General features: G+C 34.6%; 1 protein-coding gene across 2 annotated transcripts in view; it reads right to left on the bottom strand.

Annotated features, from left to right (window-relative positions):
- Positions 1–3,890: 3,890 nt before the first annotated feature.
- The window catches only part of LOC146600632 (sodium channel protein type 2 subunit alpha-like), a 53,070-nt gene continuing 42,781 nt past the window's right edge, over positions 3,891–14,179 (bottom strand). For both annotated transcript variants that reach the window (XM_085323691.1, XM_085323702.1), the window contains exons 22-26: positions 12,320–12,373; positions 11,351–11,488; positions 7,835–7,939; positions 7,238–7,508; positions 3,891–6,878 (exon numbers count right to left, since the gene is read on the bottom strand). In XM_085323691.1, the coding sequence (XP_085179817.1) occupies positions 5,701–6,878; positions 7,238–7,508; positions 7,835–7,939; positions 11,351–11,488; positions 12,320–12,373 (1,746 nt within the window). In that variant the 3' untranslated portion in view covers positions 3,891–5,700. The remainder of the gene's footprint in view (positions 6,879–7,237; positions 7,509–7,834; positions 7,940–11,350; positions 11,489–12,319; positions 12,374–14,179) is intronic.

Genomic DNA, 14,179 nt, shown 5'->3' with positions numbered 1-14,179 from the left:
ACACAATAACCAAAAAAACCCCAAAAGTAAAACCAATAAACCTGGCAATCTGAACAGAGTTCACAATGCTCCTGAACATCACTTCCAAAATTATTTTATTTCTTGGATTCACACAGACAGATATTCTCAAGTCCCTGCATTTATCTCCCCACTCATCTCTTACCCTTTAACTCACAATTTCCAGTCCTATAGAGGTAAAGCATGAGCAGCTGCATTCAGTCTAACAAATAAATATGCCAGAACTTGCAGTAATGCTGTGTGAACACTTAAAACACCATATCTGACAGCCATCAAGAGGTTATAAATGAGAAAGGTTACAGGGATTCACAATGTCTATCAGTGGAGAAAGCATTTTAGCTCTTTGCCTGCCTGAAACCACAGGCATAATTATCATCACTGGCAAAGTCCAGTTTGCCATATTTAGCAGATGCAGTATTTTCTGAACAATTTATACAGATAGACAAACATACAGATACTAATGCAAGTACTGCTGTAGAATACGGGCAAAAAGCTACCATATATTTTGGTAATCAAGAAGTACCACATGACAGGTTGCTATGGTATCTGCAAGCATGACAGTTTTRCACAGTAAGACTGCAAAATGGCATGTGATTCCCCGGCCATTTACGAACATGTATGCAGCAAATACTTACTACTTTGAAAATGAAAATGGCATATTATGCTCCATCTCAGAAATCTGTCTTCTGAAAAACACTATGGGTTTTTTAATTAGCTGGAAGATTCTACAAAGATTAAGATTGCTGTTAAAAAGAAAGCAAGATGCTTTTAAGACAAGCAATAGAAAATGCAAGTGCAGAGCATGTCTGGCACTGTTTTTGACTGTTATAAATTGTTTATTAACTGTCATTTCTTATTTTCATCAAGTATCATTCTTGCAGCAGAGATCATGTGTGCTTCTGCATGCAATTTCCCTTCTCAAGAGAGATGAGAATGTGCTGCAGTTTACTCTGCTTGGGCTCCACTGCATTTTTTTTTTTTTTTTTTTTTTAAAAAAAAAGACAAGCACTAGGAAAGGTCTATGTTTCACCATGCCACAGATGCCACTCATCAGCAAGAAAGAATACATAAAATATGCTCAGTATGGAGGCTGCATGCTGGATCACACAGACAAAACTTAGCTGTGCTCAGAGAATACAGTGGTACCATCCTCCACTGAAAATGATGTTTGTAATACAGAGGTTTGTGAGCCATTAAGTATTCTTATAGATATTTCAGGATATTTCTGCTAATGCATTATAGGTAAGTCTTTCTGAATATGTACTATAGAATAGCTACCTTAAGAATTTTCTAGGTTCAAAATAAATCAATCCATTTTTAATAAACACTTCATGTGTTTATGACTATTTGCGATGCAAATGAGATAGAAATTTTCTTTTGTGATTCTTTCAGAACGCTGGGGATGTGGATGCACAGTGGAATTAAATGAATAATGGCTATTAATAAAAGCAGAAGCTATCTGTGGAATTTCCCAGCACATTTTTAATATACGCTCTAAGGTTCTATTTTAGTAAACTCAGATGAGTGTCCTGCTTCTGCCCTAAATCAAAGGCCACATGCTGCTGTTTAGAACCTTAAATCCATAGATTGCTGGCCTGTCACAAAAGTATTACAACAAAGCTGACTTTACACAACAAGTTCAACTATCATGCTGTAGCTTCATTTGTTTACTACAACAAAGTATAAAGATACAAATTTTCTGAAAAGCTGTAAGCTATCCCCTACATCTGTGACTGTAAATTCTGTTTCTTGATTTCTTATGTGGCTTAAATCAAAGACAAGAACTGCAGTATCAGGATGATCTGGCAGGTGTTTTGCCTCTACTGAGGGCAATCAGATTTAACTATTTATTTTAAGTCACATGCTAATAGCTATGGGAGATTCTCTTTTACTGAACCTGATCCATATATGATACTCAGGAACATGTGTTTTCGCTTAGAAACAACATAAAAAAAAGAAGAAAAAAGATTTCAGGGCTCTTTACAATGAGATGAATGAGGAATATCCTATCTCTTCCCCATACCATCTTTCACTTTAATAATTTTACAATAGAGACAACTTTATATGCTGGATGCAGGTAAAGTCTTATCCACAGAAGTGAAATGAGAGTTTGTTACAGAGTCAAGCAAGGCCAAGATTTTCACAAACAAGAAATTTTCCCTTTTCATGTTATTTTGGGCATTTTTGTTTTTTAAACAGAGTTGATGGCACCTACATCATGGAACAATCATTTAGATAAGAAAATACACTAATATCCCTGGTGGATAAGAGATGGCAAACTATTTTTTTCCTTAGAAACTTTAAGGTTGCCTCTCTCATCCATTTTCCTTTCTCTATAAACTAGGACAGTAAGAGAGTGCACTGCCCTCCTGTTCTGGGAATTTTGCTTAATGCTTCACATGCTGTTACATGAATAGACTATAATGCAGAAACATCTGCCTTATATCAACATTAAATCATCAACGTATTTTATATCTGCAGGTTAAGGAAGAACATTGCAAGTTAACTGCATCTTCCAGAAAGACAAGTGATTTCCAGGCAAACTGGAATAATTTCTAAGAAATATAAAAGGTTGCAAATTTATTCAAATATATACATTTGAAATCTGCAAATATATTACTCTTTTTTGCAAAGGACCAAAAAGTTTGGAATTTGAGTCAACAAAAACGGTGTCTTCAGCTTGATTATGCCTTCAACAAACACCATGTACCTCTGCACACTACCAAATTATAGCAAAATTAATTGAGGAATTAAAATGTTAGACTATATGAATTCCTCTAAATGCTAATGAATTATAACCCCCTAAATCCTAGAGTAACATAAACTGAGGGCTTAAAAATGCAGATACTTTCTTTGCTTTGAATAATATGGTTCCTGTTCAGGTGCTTAGAGCCTTTGGATGCTGGGTCATTGCACAGTATCTGCATCTCTTGCAAGAACAATTATTAAAGTTCTTCAAGCAGTTTTGGATTCCACATTATGAATGACCAAATAAAAATGAATATAATTAAACATTTCATTGATATAGTAATTGAACGACATGATTTACAATTATTTTTCTTGTTTTTCAATAGGGGAAATTTTAATGTTTTTTATGGAAGATGTTGACTTGATCCTCTGCATACCCTTCAAATCTAAAGGGATTCTTAAATTCAGCCATCTAAAACCACCTCATTACTAAAGTTGTTCCCCCTTTACAACAATTACTTGTTAATCTGTATTAATCTTACACAGTAAATACACAAAGACTAAAACAAGTACATAAAAAGGTTATCTTTATTCTTTTAGGTTGTTAGCAATGTAGATATTTTTGGTAAAATAACTTCTGCATGCAGTTCACCAATACACCACAAGTCAATATTTTCTGTAAAAGAAGGAGCCTAGCCATATTTTATTTCTTTTGTAAGAAACAAAATATTTCATTGTGCATTATACAAGTTCACTATTCATTCTTATGAAAAAAGATTCTGTACAGTAAATTATATTTAAAGCACTTCTACTGCAGCATGAATCAAAAAGAAAAGAAGACAGGAAAAAAACCCATTGTTTTTATGACTAAGATTAACCTGAAAACTGAAAGAGTGGACTATGAATTTGAAAGAAATTCTTCCACCTCAATTTACATATAAGGACAACCTGCTGAGATGACAAAGAAATGTTCATTTCCTTTAAAATTATTTCTTATTAAAATATGTTTAATATAATTAATTAATCAAACTTAGAACTACCAATTCACATCTATCTTAGGTTTCCCAGTGGTAAAATGTCAGGGATAGAAAGCAATAAAAGTGAACAATAACAAAGATATTTATCGTTCCTTATTATAAACTGTTATAAAATAAAACCATTTGCAAAATAATATTGCTAGCTCTATGGATATACATTATAAAAGCTTTGTCGAGCCCCAAATTTTAAGTTAAGCAATATATTTGTCCTGTGCAGTCTCATTATTCACTGCATCTTACTGATTAAAAAACTTAAAATAAAATCTACAATAGCGGCAAACTATTGCTTACTGATATGAGGAATGATGGTCTGGTTGAACAGTTTGTTTCATTCTACCACTCACATGTCTTCCCATCTTAGACTTCAATAGCTGTAGGATAATAGCAGCAAGCATGCATCAGTTAAAGCTTCTCAATTATTTGGAGTATTACAGAATATATCATGTTATCTATCGAAATGTTATAAGTTACATTTTCTAAGGTACATATTTGATGCAATAAATACAGTACGTAGGTCACTGTCTCTGTTCAAACAGGTACCACTGTGTAAAACAATTGACTAAATAACATAAGGCATTTTACTTATATATATAGTGTCAGCTTGGATGAGAACACAGGTTATCTAAATTATAGTGCAGGATAAAGCTGATTTAAGTACACCCTTTCAGTCAGCTCAGCATTCTAAGGAAGGTTCCAGCGAAAGCACGACTGAAGTGCCACAGGGGTCCAAATGGTATTTGATGTACATATTTTCTGTCTCGTGTATGTCCCACCCCTCCTAAGTATTAACATTTAAGCCTGAGGTATACATTAAGGCAGTATTTGTCCCTTGGGTACTTTGTTATGCATTTATACATGTAGCTTTGGTTACTGTCTTAAATGGGATTTATTCACGTGAAATAAGCAGCATAGACAGACTTAAGAGTATTTAAGACTGATTAAATTAAAGCAAGCAAGCAAGCAAGCAAGCAAAGAGAAAAACAGACAACCATTCTGTTTATTTTCTCTGTAAGCACAACTTGATATTTGCAACTTTTCTGTCATAAAATCTGTCTAAATCCCTCAAGAATTAAGGGATACCCTGGACTCTGACTGTAACTATGTTTTTTTCCCTAACTTTATGTTTTTTGAAACAGGAGCTATGGGTATAGTGTGACTTATTTAAATTCCTCTATTCTGAATAGGAGGATGTACCACTATAGTAAGTTATGAATCACTTAAAAATATTAAATATAAGCACATTAGAACCAGGACACTAAGTTACCAACCTCCTTTCTGTGAGAAACAATCCCTTATGAATGTAGACTCTCCTTCTTGTGTTCTCTGATAACTTGTTTCTCTATACTCTGTCCTTTTGTTATCATTTGCTGATGACTGGATCTAGATCCTGAGATCCAAGAATCTGGGATCTTGGTTTTCTGTTTTCAGAACTAGCAAGTAGGAAATAATATTCACATTACGATGCCATAAATATATATTCTTGATATTTGTGTACTTCTGAAAGAGTATTTTTTCCCTTAGCATAGTAAAATCACAAAAAAAACCCCATGAATTAAAGCTAATGAGATCATCAAAAGAAATTACAAATCTAGCACATATATGGCAGATGAAATGTATACAGTGAATACACTTATTTGACAAAAATACAGACTTATTATGACTGCTAGTTTTGTATCCCATTAAGGGTCCCTACAGTCCAAGTGGAAATTCTGCATGTTCTTTTCATTACTGCTAGCTGATAATAAAAGCTAGTCTCCTGGCAATAGTTTCCCTGCTACATAGTGAGAGTTTACTAACGAAGGGTCATTGTCTTGATATAGGCACTGACTATAACAATGGGTAGATATGTAAAAATTTGTCATTTCAGCATAGTCCTCCACTAAGAGTGCTATTGACAGGAACGTCATCTTCTCAGTCTTGTAAACGCTCATCACAGACAAGCTGTTTTGGTCTTCTTTTATTCTTTATTTCCTTTTCTGTCTTTCCCCATGTCTTCTTTTTCTGATTTGTCATCTTCATATTTTTCTGGCTTTGTTACACTGTCGTAGGAAGGTGGAGATGTGGTAGATGTGGTCATATCTGTTTTTTCTAGAGCAGAGCTTAAACTTAGCTTATCAATCATCGTATCTTTTTTGATAGGCAGATCAACTCCATCTTTGCCAYACATAAATGAAATTTTTCTTAGTGATTGTCTTAAAAGGTAACATCTATAAGCACGCTGAATAATGGCAGCAGACACCTCCTCCTGTTTTCGTTTTAATGTGGTTGTAATCGGTTCATAGGAGGCTTTAGAAGGATTTGATGCCATAAAACGGTCTTCCATTTGTATTCTGAGGGCATCCATCTCATCACTTTCCCCCAAAACACGCTTCGTGAAAGCAAACAAGATGTCAAGGCAGTGAATTCTGTCACCACTTACCATGGGCAGATCCATTGCAATAAGCTGAATTGTGTTTGGCTTTGGTAAATTAAGAGGAGGATCCAGAGACGCTGCAAAATCAGACAGTTTGCTATATTCTATGAATTGTGTGGCATCTGGATCATACTTTTCCCAAACCTCATAGAACATCTCAAAGTCATCCTCGCTCAAGGGCTCAGCGCTTTCTTCAGTAGCAACACCAAAGTTCTCCAAAATCACAGCAATGTACATGTTCACCACTACCAGGAACGATATGATAATGTAGCTGACAAAGAAGAAAATCCCAACGGAAGGGTTGCCGCAGTCTCCTTTAACGGAGCTGCCCGGATGATCCTTATGAGGGTCACAGTCTGGTTCCCCGCTGTTGAGAATTGGGGCTAGCAAACCATCCCAGCCAGCAGATGTGGTAATTTGGAAGAGACAGATCATGCTGTTGCCAAACGTTTCAAAATTGAACATGTCATCWATMCCRDCYTCYCTCTTGACRTARGCAAAGTTGGACATTCCAAATATGGCATAGATAAACATGACCAGGAACAGCAGCAGACCGATGTTGAACAAAGCGGGAAGAGACATCATCAAAGCGAAAAGCAGAGTGCGGATGCCCTTAGCGCCCTTAATGAGACGCAGGATTCGACCTATTCTGGCAAGTCGTACAACTCTAAACAAAGTGGGGGACACGAAGTACTTTTCAATCACCTCAGCTAAAAACATGCCTGTGAAACATAAAAACAGATTTAAAAGGATGAATTTTTACTACAATTTACATTTCCCATAACAAAGAAAATGAATAAAGAACTCTGTCATTAGTGGAAATTATAAGCGGAGAAAGAGTCAGTAAATTTTATCTGTTAAAAATAATTCTAGTTTTTTTTCCAGTATCTTTAGGGAAAAAGAGTATTAAAATTGGTATTGAACTATTAAGAAGGTTAATACTCTAAAGTATGTTTCTCCATTCCTGAAAAAATCAGGAAAAGGAAAATTAAGTATTCTGATCTAGAAAGCTTGGCAGAAATTAAACTTTTAAGATAAATATATCTCACTATGTTTTGTTTTGAATATAAGAGTTTCTTACCTACTATTGAGAGAATAACAACCACAAAATCAAAAATATTCCAGCCAATGGTGAAGTAATAATAACGAAGTGAGAACAGTTTGAGTACACATTCTCCAGTGAAAAGGACAACAAAGATCAAGTTAATCCGGTATAAAATAGTTTGCATCAATTCACTCTGCTCATCTGTTTCTATCATCATGGTGACCATATTTAGACAGATGAGAACCATGATGCTGATGTCAAATGCTTGTTTTGTTACAACATCAAACACCAGACCTTGCAATTTGTTCTGGAGGAGGAAAAAAGAAAGTGCGTACTATTATCTTGTACATAATGAACATCGTTTTCCTCTCTCCCATCCTTTTATCCCTCCCCCAAATATACAACCAAGCAAAAGGCTGAAAAATCTAAGAAAAACACTCTTCAGTCATTTTTTCTTTGCCAGCTGTAAGCCTCCCCTTCCAAAATGGAGGCTAACATATCTTCATAAATTTTGGTTAAATTGTTCTGGGCCTAAATCATTTTAGAGTAAAATAAGATTTTTTTTTGATAGTTAACGTACCACTGCAATTTGTTCCAAAATGTATACGATATAAGAATAACACAAATTCTTACCGCTGGTCTGGGTATAGGTTTTTGTGGTTTTTTGGAACCCAACTTTTTCATTGCATTGTAGTATTTCTTTTGTTCTTCTGTCATGAAAATGTCTTGACCTCCAAGGTAAAGTAATAACAATAAAACCAATTACAGTCATGCCTTTAAACACATTAAATCACAACCTTGTGGAACACAATTTTTAAGAACTACTTGTTCATTCTTATAAATGACTATAAAATACAAATTATAGCAATTATATGAAAGACCATTAGTATGTTTCAAAAGTCTTGCTGGAAAAGTAAAACAAATTACAGAAAGGACTAAAATAAATGGAACTTTTGACTATTTGTTATCAATAAAATGTAGGAAATTATAGACCCAACCTAAATATAATTCATTTACATATGCAGGGAAAAATCCTGTAAAAATACAAGATCTGTAAATACCCATAAATCTAACACATTATAAACTTCACACTGTCAATCAGTCAACCATAGATAGAAAAAAGCATCAAAGGTAAAGGTCACAGTAGTACTTCAACAGTCCATACGTGGCTTGATCACTCCCTACTTGTGCGAAGGGCATCAAAAAGCATGGGTTTCCTTTTCTTTTTATTTGTGTGAATAATTGGACAGAGCAGTCTGAGTAAAAGGGTATCTGGACTGCTATGCATAATCCACACATGCAAATGCTTCTCAAAAACAAATTTACTTTGACAAGCAACTTCTCTCTCTTTCATGCATTTGTTTACAAGCCATTGTGCATAATTCCAAAGCAGTGTCATTCTGAAAGGAATTTCAGAGTCACAGGTGAACCAGACCACTCTAATTTTGTTAAATGCAGTGTCAGTTTTAGTGAGAAAGTAATATTTGATGAGTATGTGTTTGAGCCTTTCAGCTACTGCTACTTAATGCATGAAGATTTAGAAATCAAAAGAGATTCTGCATAGCATGCTCTTCTCATAACCCACATATTCAAGCATAATTAAATTCTCAGAGAGCAAGGTATTTGGAAGGAAAGWAAGAAATTTATTTACTGATTACGGCTGAAATGTGATGTGAATCTGTCAGGAGATTTTACCCAGTTAGGTTAAAATAAAAAACAAACCCTATGGAAGAGTCAACATTGAACTAGAATTTCTTCTGCTCTCTCACTGATGTAATGGTTATCAAGAATGAGCAAGTCATCATTGTCTCAGTATGCTGCGCTCTCAAGATGAGATACATCCTAGATGTCTTTGAGGAGCATGATGGTTAGCAATTTGACAGACAGTGAAAAGTTTTTTCCCATAAGAAATAATATAATAAAAGGGGATGCACATACGAACTAAAGAAATAGACACAATTTAACTACACAGGGACAATACATTACAACACAAGGTCTTTTCCATTCATATCTTCAAAACATTGCCCAAACAGAGAGATCACACTGACATCAATACAGAACAAAGACAAGAGGGACACTGCTGCTTAACCACACACTGCATGCTCTGTGTATTTCTGTTAGTACTGCCCTTTGTGATATCTGTAGTATTTAACTGTCTTGGTGACAGTTATAAGAACCACACATGTACAAAGGATGTCTATCAGAAAGCTACAAGAAGGAGCCCTTTATTAGGAACCATTCTCTGCCTTTCGAGTCATGAAGTCAGTAACTGTCAAATGAGCTTAACAGAATCACCTCATTAACAAGTAAGGTCATCTTGTTACATATAGACTGCCCCAAAAATGCCAATTGCATGTACATAGCTTCCTTAGTCTTCCTCTCCTAGGATCAGAAGAAAAAAGCCCACCTTCCTCTTAAGACCTGGAAGCCCCTGACATTATGCCAGGGAAGGTGCAAATTGACCAGGGGATGAAGATGTCACCAGTTTTGGATCCATAAACTCCTCCTTTCTACTATTTGGGTCTGCAAATGAGACTCAAAATACCTGAAGAAGTGACATACAAAGCTGCATACTCTAATCTCAAGATCACCTTGTAGTCAGATACACCAGACTGGCAGATAAAGAAATAGCCTGACTCCAAGGTTTCGATCTCACAAACCATGATGGGCAACCTTTATGACATTGGCCAACTTTCTCTGACCTTCTGAAGGATGAAAGAGAGAAACTGAGAGGAAAAATTGAAGAAGCTAGAGAAAAACAAATCAGAACAAACTAGTTATTGCACACCTAAAGGGGAAAACAGGTCTACGAAAAATTGTCAGACTAAAGTTGCTATCTGCAAAACTAGTATTTCCTCACTAGAAACAGATATTCTCTCAAATAAATGAAATAATAAATTTCTACAACTGTATATGCTCTCCCTACAGAGTATAGAGAAGAACAGCACTGTCAAAGAAATGAAAACTCCAAAGTTCTCAGAATTCAAGTGAGAAAATACGAAATGTATTATCCTTTTAAGATAAGATCTACAGATCTTATCTTTAAGATCTGTAGACTCCTTAAAGCATTTAAGAACTTTCAGTACAACATGAACAAGCATGTTCCATTAGACCTATTCAGCCACAATTACCTGGCAAATTTACTGTCAGGTTTAGATTACTTTAAGAGAACATTTTGAAGAGGTTAAAAAAAAAAATTACAAGAGAACAACCCAGTAGCGTAGATTTCTGCCTAGAGTACATGGAAACATTTAATGGAAGTTTCTATCTCAGTAAGTTTATCAGTATCTTTTCTTTTAGTATAAAGAATCAAATCTGACAAACTGTCTAGAACTACAAATAAAGAAGCTACGCCTGCCTTGCTATTAATTAATGGCTCACTTGCCTTTTTTTTTTTAGTCTATGATTCCCATACAATTGTGCTTTAAATGTGTGCAGAAAAATAAGACTACCGTGGTCCTTAGATTGCACTTAGATAGCAAGACAAATTAATTTGTCATCATAGTCTACATTTGAATCTATCTGAATCCTCCTGGAGTTCTGACAGTCTTGTGTTCATTTGAATAATGAAAACAAATTTCAGTTAAAAAAAATCACATGTCAACAATTATCTCTCTTTTGTAAAACCACTATCAACGTATGAGACAATTTTCCAAAYCTCTCTGATCTTGCAGTACTGAGCAACAGTTTCTGGATTCGGCTTTTCTTTATTAGTCTTTTTGTAATTGGTAACACCTTCACAGCATTGTTAAACATGATCTACTTTTCAATTTTACTCTTTCTAGTTTTACACAGTCTCTTCTTCCCTATCATCTATTTCCTTACAGTAGAAATCCTCTGCATTTTCTCATAGCATTGTCAGAATGCTGTAAGAATAAGCAAAAATGAAATGATACATTGCCTCCTGAGGTACAGCCTATCATACAAATGTAGAAGGATGTGGAGAACATGCAGATACCAGTGCAAATTCAAATTATTTCAAATGCTTTAAAAACTAAAGACTACTACTTCACTATTTTAAATAAAAAAAGTTAATAGTTGCTCTCTGTGCCTTTTTTCTTTGTATTACAGAGAAATTTCTGATACTAATATTGATCCCTGCATACCTTTACTCAATGTTCAATGACAAAGAAACATTGGAATACTTATCTTTTTTTTTTGTTGGTTGAAGTTATCTATGATGACACCAATGAATAAGTTTAGAGTGAAAAATGATCCAAAGATGATAAAGGCAACAAAGTAAAGGTACATGTACAGGTTGCACTCGTACTTGGGCTGTTTCTCCGTCTATTTAATAAAGAAAAATTGCAATACATCACCAATAGCAGTAAGGACAATTCATAGAAGACTGAGCAAAAATAACAGTTGCATCCAGATGGACAGCAACTCCTTGACAAGGGCAGGGGCTGAGAGGCAGGGAATAGCTGTTTTGAGCATACCCGAAACTTGCCTACTCTTTGGTCTTGAAAATCTATTTAATTAGCCTAGTTTTCTAAGAAATACAGGTGTTTTTGATTATACTCTTAGTGCTGCCATTTCTCCCCTTTCTGTCTCCCAGTTCCTCTTAAATGACATTTGATGTATTCTTCAATTTCTACTAAATTTGACAAAAGCGGGCAAGTCTCAAAAGTAACTAAGTCCCTATGGATTTTACGGAAGTCAGGTGCTGGATGCAAATACCTGCATTAAAAGAAAAACAGGCAAAATTCAACCATTTTATTTTTTGAGACAGCCAGTCAGTACTCTCACAACTCTGGATTGACTATTGCAGATTGTCACTTGCAATTGGGGTTACTTTTGGAGATATATGCAAAAACACATTTCCTAATCTATACCATCACAGTAACAAATATCCTTAAGAATCTCAATTTCATTAGTTAGGCTAGTTGTAAAAAACTCATTTAAGTAGTGATATTTCATGCAGTTCCACTGACACAAAAATTTTTTAAAYCTATTTGCAGTATATGCACTTAAATACTTTATAATCTTAGATTCATATTAAAAATTATCAGTATTTTACATTCTTATATATACTTTATTTTATTACAAGTGCCATTCAAGAAGCATTACATGAATCTTGTATCTGTTTAGGGTCCGTAAAGTTTACATTGAACTTACTCCTCTAGAATCAACAGCAGCATACATGATCGCCATCCATCCTTTAAAYGTTGCCTAAAAACAAAGAGTTTGTTAATATTTTCTTTCAAAGCTTCAAATAAAAAGAAGCCTCCTATTTTATACTCATCCTCAACTATAAAAAACCCTGTCTTTTACAATGCATTTGCACCAAATAAAGGAGAACATAAAAAGTAAACAACAAACTATGAGTGCATTATTCACAGGAATTAATTTACTGTGTAATTTAACTTATCCCTAATACTTATGAAAAATTTCTGAAAAAAAATATCATTTTCATACAAATTCCTCCAATTCTATGCAGAATGTGTTGAAATCAGTATCTAAGCATGACATAAAGAGTGCAATTTATAACAAATCTCTCACTTTTAACTTTCTGACACCAAAAAAGCTGAAGGAGGCCTTTATATACAATCAGCCAAAACAGGTCTGCATTCTTTGGAGAGAATATGCAAATAGTCCTAAAGGAAAGTCCAGATGATAAGCAATCCCAGGAAATTTTAAGAAAATGTTAAGCTTTTATTGTAAGGATAGACAGAGTTCACCAGAAAAATTAAGTTAACATACATTTACTGTCCGAAGATAATTCTAATTTAACCATCTTTTTATATCCTTCTTAGAAATAAACTGATATTTAGAACTGCTCCAGCAACATTTACTCTCAGAGGTCTAGAAATATTTTTGTCACATCTCTGTGAATAGCATCACATCTCTGCAAATAACATCTTTTTGCATTTCTGATACTGAGAAAGAAAGTTTTATCCCCGTGACTCTGTAATGTCTACATAACACACTTTTCCTGTGATCAGCATTCATAGCACATATACATTACATGTAAAGGAGAAGTAACATTCACACCATAAGTGTAACAGGTTTGTCTTAAGGTGGACACTACTGTCTTACTATCATGACAGCATTTTATGTGGCAAAATTGAACAAAGTTTAAAAATTACAGGACATTTGGTGTAAGCTGTGTCCTATTACAAGAGGTACAGAACGCGTAGACCATGTACTCTACTATCTACTACCTTATATAAGATACACACTTTAGGATTTTCTCCAGAGATAAACATAATCCTCACATTTACTTGTAGGACCACGGGAAAAGAAAGAAAGGTCAGGAATCATCCTGAGCTACAATATGCACCAAGTAGGCATGAAAAAAATGAGGTCTATAGTACAACGCTATTTTACTGTCACAATGTCAAAAACAACAACATACTCTTCCTATTCAGAGGATATGTGAAATATCTTCTCCAGCGCAAACAATCTTCCTTTTGCTATAATAGGAGAAGGAGAGCCATTATAGCAGGCCAAGATATCTTTTACTGAATGAAGTTTGAAAGGTACAAATTCAACCTCACTATAGTGAAAAGTCCTTTACTGAAAAACCCAGCATTTAAGTTACCATTCCCTTTAGTTTCCACAAAGCTGAGGGTTTCCAAAGTAGCTGAGCTGGTAGAGTAGAAAGTATAAAAAAGTTATAAACCAAGTTCTAACTTTTCAAAGCTGCAGCAAATTTGCCATTTTGAATTATAGTGGCAAACAAAGCTCAATCAAGCTTTTAGACTTCTGGATGACTGGAGAACTACCACCAGTATTAAATTGGTATATTTAATATAATACTATAATTCTATTACATGATAATACTGTATACTATAACATTCATATTCTACATCTGGTTTTGCAGGTCCTATCCTGCAAAGCAATAAGCAAACCATATCTGAATGAATTTGAGAAACAACACATTTTTGTTAAGTTATTAGAGAAATTGTTGTTTCCTAGGGTATGTAGCTTCTGTGTAACTGAAATGATGTACCACAAAGTCACTTGCTGTTAACA

Source organism: Rhea americana, unplaced genomic scaffold (genome assembly GCF_003343005.1).
Source record: "Rhea americana isolate MKP2758 unplaced genomic scaffold, rheAme1 scaffold_12, whole genome shotgun sequence".
Taxonomy (NCBI): Eukaryota; Metazoa; Chordata; class Aves; order Rheiformes; family Rheidae; genus Rhea; species Rhea americana.
The sequence above is the reverse complement of the archived record's forward strand: the minus strand, read 5'-3'. Positions and strand labels throughout refer to the sequence as shown.